This window comes from Belonocnema kinseyi, chromosome 3 (genome assembly GCF_010883055.1).
Source record: "Belonocnema kinseyi isolate 2016_QV_RU_SX_M_011 chromosome 3, B_treatae_v1, whole genome shotgun sequence".
NCBI classification, from domain to species: domain Eukaryota; kingdom Metazoa; phylum Arthropoda; class Insecta; order Hymenoptera; family Cynipidae; genus Belonocnema; species Belonocnema kinseyi.
Genome location: NC_046659.1, coordinates 5,780,941 through 5,787,212, shown reverse-complemented (window position 1 = coordinate 5,787,212; position 6,272 = coordinate 5,780,941). Strand labels below are relative to the sequence as shown.

Genomic DNA, 6,272 nt, shown 5'->3' with positions numbered 1-6,272 from the left:
TTCTGTTAAGTTAGATTCATTTGTAGGTTAAGATCGAGTTAACCTATTAAATATAGCACACATTTAAGACTGAGAACCGTACGCTTACATAGCTACACGTTTTGTTGAATTTCATTCGGCTAGGTTAGGTTAGGACAGGTTTTGTTAGGTTAGGATAGATTAAACCTCTATGTAGGTTAAGCCGAAGCTGAATGAAACGGTACCACAAACACAACGGTCAACAAGGGTTGATCCTTCACAACTGTCGACATATTTTTGAAGTGAAAATTTGCATCACTTGCGTTATTTTGAAATTTATTTGCCTCAGTGCATGATTTTTCGTCATTTTTTGAGGTTGTGACTCAACCATGACGTGATGGGTGATTTTTGATACCGAATTTGAATTCAGCGCCCCAATATCCATAGGAATACGTGTGTCTTGTTACCAGATCCGCACACGCGGTACAAATATAGCTGCCCACGTGACAATCATAATTATATAACCTCAAATCAATAAGTATAAAATATTAATTATGAAATTATTGGTACATGCAAAAAATAATTATTAGTTCAAAGTCATAAATTTCTGAGCAAGTGCAAATATGGTCATATATTTTTTTTAAGTCGTACGAAACTTAAGAAAGGTAAGTAAGGATAATATGTACAGGAATATAGTTTCCGTGATTGAACTCGTTCTTTTATGCTAAATTCTTTTGTATAGGTCTTTTAGTATTGTACTTACCATTTCGATATTGCACCTTCACCATGTTCGCCCAGATTTTGTGATTGTAACTGCCGTGCGTGCACAAGGTGTGGCACAATGCGAGCATGTTTACAATTACACTGTGACGACATTTTGCGGCGCGTACATGCGCGCAACATGAGTACCTAGTGGGGGCACAAAATGTTTAATTTATAAATGAACCAAATTTATTATGTAATGCTTATAAAAACTATAAATTGCCTTTTTAATAAGGGTGCCGTCCTGTAGCTGTAGCGCAACAGAATTACAAAGCAGAATATCACAGATGTGAAAGAGATAGAGAATCTATATTCTTTGTAATCATGAGAGTGAAAGAGATAAATAGATCTGCCCGTCTCTTTCATTTTCGTTTTACGCCGCCATTTTGTGCGCACATGGGACTGTGCGGAATTAGCCGGCTAGCCCAGTGCCTTTTGCAAAATTGCAACGCGTCGGTGGGTGCCGGTTCTAGTGTTGTGAGAATCACGACGAACTACAACCCAGATAACAATTGGTACGCAGGATGCGCGCACCGTGGAGGCATGTTTTTTGTGGATTAATCCGCTCGACGTGCGTTCCTATCAGCACTCAGATGCGCCATCCATAGAGGCGCATATGCGATGCACGTGCGTGCGCGCATGAAGCAAACACTCGGTGCGCGTGGGTTGACTATCCTAAAATTATTTATTTATATTAAAGGAGGTAAATAAAAAGGTTGAATTGTATAAATGTATCGGAATTATTAACAAAATGGCACGCCAATAGCGGGGATGGTGATAAAAAGCCCACAATCGCGATCAACAGTCCTCAAATTTTCCTGTCTTCCCAGATGATAGCGCTACGTGCGATAACTCTAGGAACTACGAGAACATGTGATGTAAATTTTGAACCGGTATAAATATAACCTATTAATGCCGTTGTGCAGTTGCGAACTGTTTGTGTTTAGTGGAAAAAATTTTTGTGCAAAGTGTCAGTGCTAAAAACCTATATAATAAGTTATACAATAATATCGCGTTGTTTTTGTAAGTGCTGTGATTCGGGTAGTAGGGCACAGAAAGAGAGAGGTATTAGACGCGAAAACCTCAAAATCTATACCTGCGTTCTATTGTTTTTATATTCCTCCTCTTGTTTTAACCGCATTATTCATATAATTGTATAAATTATACAAGCATTATCGCTGCGTTCGTGACATCAACTGACACGTGACATAACCAAACTTAGCTATAAACACACTCGAAACTATCCATAGCAGACGACAATTTCTAATTTTATATTTTCACTGAAGGGAAGCTCTAATCTGGGATAACATAAAACTCCGAAGACAGGCGATCGCGAACTGGCGCCAGTCGAAACACATGGCGCGCGGCCTCCTTGTAGTACTTCGTGATTCTCACATAACTAGAACCGATACCCACCGACGTATTCCAATGTTACAAAAGGCACTGGGTTAGCCGGCTAGTTCGCAATCGCCTGTCGTCGGAGTTTTATGCCTTCCAAGATTAATGCTTCCCTTCAGTGAAAATATAAAATTATAAATTGTCGTCTGCTATGGAGTATCGAGTGTGTTTATAGGTTTAGTTTGGTTATGTCAAGTGTCAGTTGGTGTCACGAACGCAGTAATAATGCTTGTGTAATTTATACAATTATATGAATAATGCCATTAAACCAAGAGGATGCATATAAAAATAATAGAACGCAAGTATAGATATTGAGGATTTTGCGTCTAATACCTCTTTCTTTCTGTGCCTTACTACCCAAATCACAGACCTTACAATAACAATGCTACATTATTGTATCACTTATTATATAGGTTTTTAGCACTGACTCTTTGCACAACAATTTTTCCCCTCTAAACACAAACAGTTTGCAATTGCACAACGGCATTAATTGGTTATATTTATACTGGTACAAAATTTACATCACATGTTCTCGTAGTTCCTAGAGTTTCCGCACGTAGCGCTATCATCTGAGAAGACATGGAAATTTGAGGACAGTCGATCGCGATTGTGGGCTTTTTTCCATCATCCCCGCTATATGCGCGCTAATTTGTTAATAAATTCCGATACATTTATTTAATTCAACTATTTCATTTACCTCCTTTAATATAAATAAATAATTTTAAGATAGGCAGCCCACACTCACTGAGTGTTTGCTTCATGCACCCACGCGCGTGCCTCGCATGGCTTGCGTCGCATATGCGCCTCCATGGATCACGCATCTGAGTGCTGATCGGAACGCACGTCGAGCGGATTAATCCGCACACATGATTCCACAGTACGCGCATCCTGCGCACCAATTGTTATCTGGTTACTTCTTCGTGTGGTAAATTGGCTGCAGTTTCCCCGGTTTTTTTCCACAAAAACTAAAAAAAATTTAAACTGAAAATTTTATGCGTCTGTAGTATTTTGAGATGAGGATCGTTTTTCAGCTGTCATTCTAATCTTTCGGATTAAAATTTAGAAATAGATTATTTATATTTCAAAGTTAACAGCCTAAAATATAATAATTGCGAATCTACGAGTTTCGATTATTTCAGATATCTAACTTTTTTTTTGGTTTAAAATTGAAAATAATACAACGTATCTCGTGAATGGAATGAGATACACCAAAAAAGATGGCATTTTTGAAATTAACTCCAAAATAGTATATTAGTATATAAGTTATAATTATAAATATGTATAATGAGAAAAATCATAAATTAAACAAGTGTTAATAATTTGAAGAAAATTCTAAAAAGAATGTCGGGTTGATTGCGACCAAGTACTGTAAATAACTGCCCGCCCGGTACATGAAGAATACAATAGGACCATTTATGACCGTCCCATCACTTCTCAGTGCCGTTTAGGTGCTAAAAATCAGCAGAAACAGCCGAGGGGCTATTCACTTCAAAGTCCGCTGAAGTCAATGTAACATTATTTTCACAATATGTTATGACTTCAATGTCTTTAAGTGTACTTTCGTGACTTCGTTTGACTCTAGTTTTTGAATTCGTTAGTTGCTAACATCGATGAATTCAAGCAATGTGCTTTTCGATTATTTTTATACCACTCGATCTCGATGACTTTGTACTAAGGGGGCTTCCATAAATCACGTGGCCCAATTTTTGCCACTTTTAAAACCCATTTAACTCCTTCTCCCCCTACGTGGTCCACCGTGGTATTATCGTTGCCCCCCCCCCCCCCCCCCCCCCCCCCCCTAGTGTGTTATATGTTTTTTTCTCTAGTTCTAGTAAAACGAAAATAAAATAAAAAATTATGAGTGACAGCAACTGTGCATGTGGTTGCGGCCAAAATTTTCTTGCATCGACTCGTTAACTAATGTAAAAAAACAAAAAGACTAGGAAAGGGCACGCGAGAGTGGAGAAAAGAGCCACTCTATTCGGTTCGGTTCGCAGGAATTGAATTTAGGACTCTGCGCGCTATTTCAAAAAAGGAGTAAAATATGTGTTTTATTATTATTTTTTTACACCTGAATATAAAACCACGAGGCTCGGATTTGCAACCGCCCTCCCCCCATGCGGACCAGCGTGGCCTTTCGTCGAAATCCCCCTCCCCCTAAAGCGACTACGCGCGTTTATGCAAGGCTCCTAACTCGGTACTGACTTCGAAAGACGCTGCGCTCATCTTTACTGACTCACTACGTTGTATAACAACTTTTTCCTTGTTCTTACGACTTCAAGTATAGGTTTTACTGACTTCATCAAGTTATGAGTTGAATGAGTTTTTTCTAATAAAAAAACAACAATATGATATAATTAAAGAATTTTCTCATTGAAAATACACCCAGAAAAAAATTCTTATTAATTTAAAAAAAAAATTTTATTTGACTATATTCTTTTGATTCAACCTAAAAATATTTTTATAATAAAAGAACAAATCACTTTGATTAATTTACGTTAACGCGTCTTTCGGAACACGTGTTATCAAATTTTTGCGAAGATGCGGAAGCGATGGCTCTTGGTAATTACTTAAATAGCTACAATGTGCGTTAAAGAAGTGCTCGACATCCTTGCATCGTAGGGATTTGCAGAAAGCATAGCAGCTTTCTACCGTGTAAATAGATACTTTAATACAGCACGCCCTAACCTTGTATTTATGTAAATTTTTGTTACTTCTGTACACAATTTCGTCACAATGGATCTTTTTACATTCAATTTCCGCGAGGAATTATAAAGTAGGTAAGAATAAAATTCATTTACATACAAAAAATATTAAAATAAACTTTTTTTTCAAATGACATTTGAAATTTTTTGAGAGGTCAGTCTCTTTTTTTCTTACTTGTTCCTTTAAGCAGTCTCTTAGGCTTAGACTTGATAGCCTTTCATGAAAATGATATTATCATTAGACAACTAGAATAATGTGCGAAAGATATATTACTGTCAAGTCATTATAACTAGTTACTGATTATTTACGCCCTGTCTTCTTGAATGATTGACAGCGTACATATGAGATTTACAATGAGATTTCGCTTGCCCTCTTGACATGGAACCTGAGACAATGCACTTTCTACTCATTGCCCTACCGATAGAAATCTCAAAGTATTCTCAGGCGAAATAGCCTGGCCGTGCAGATTCGATTTGAATCATTTAGTCTCATAGAGATTTGGGTACTTTTCAAGGTACTTTTAAGAGTGATGCGACGGTCGTTTAATGGCCTTTTTGTATTCTTCACGTAGCGAGCGGGTAGAATTATTTACAGCACTTGGCAGTCGCTAACCCGACTCTTCCTTTTTAAATTTTTCTTCAAATTATTAATACTTTTTTTTTAATTGATGACTTTTCTCATTATACTTATGTATAATTATAACTTATATACTAATATACAATTTTCGAGTTGAATTCAAAAATGTTTTTTTTGGCGTATCTCATTCCATTTTCTAAAAACGTATTACTTCCAATTTTAAACATTCGAAAAATAAGTTAGATATCTGAAATCGTCGAAACGCGTATTCCGAATTATTATGTTTTAGGCTTTTAACTTTGAAATTTAAAAAAAATCAGTATCTAAATTTTAATCCGAAAGCTTAACAAAGGACCTTGAGTGTCGGCGACTCTATTGAAATAGCCTCTCTGCTTGTTATTTATTAAGATCGAATTCTTATTTCAATTTCAGCATCTCTGCTTGTTATTTATAATCTTATTTAATTTCAATTTCAGAAAGGAAATTTTAAAGCCTTAAGACCAGTTAAATGATCTACCGGGACCAGTGATCCCAGATCTGAAACGAGACTTGGTCCAATGCTATCACAGGACTAGGTCCGTGTGAATATAGTAGGAGACGATGTAAATGACTGGGTTGCGCACGCAACCCATTTCTCCTCTCCTGAATTTGAAAACTCGAAGATGCACGATTACCGGTCGGAACACTTCGGCGGTTCTATTTATATCTCTATTTCATTTGAAATCGAATGAAGAGATTGGAATTTTAATATTTCCAGATCTCGATGCTGGCGATTCTCATGACTTGAATACTTCGCGCGCCTCTTCATATGCGTATATTTTGAGGTTACGTTATTTCAAGTATAAAATGTAAATTATATAAATATTAATACT

The 6,272-nt window shown here is 36.8% G+C and overlaps 1 protein-coding gene across 1 annotated transcript in view; it reads right to left on the bottom strand.

The window, feature by feature from the left end:
- The window catches only part of LOC117168709 (E3 ubiquitin-protein ligase KCMF1-like), a 185,766-nt gene extending 184,962 nt beyond the window's left edge, over positions 1 to 804 (bottom strand). Inside the window, exon 1 of the mRNA XM_033354413.1 lies at positions 722 to 804. Within this exon, the coding sequence (XP_033210304.1) occupies positions 722 to 746 (25 nt within the window). The 5' untranslated portion in view covers positions 747 to 804. The remainder of the gene's footprint in view (positions 1 to 721) is intronic.
- Between the last annotated feature and the right edge of the window lie 5,468 nt (positions 805 to 6,272).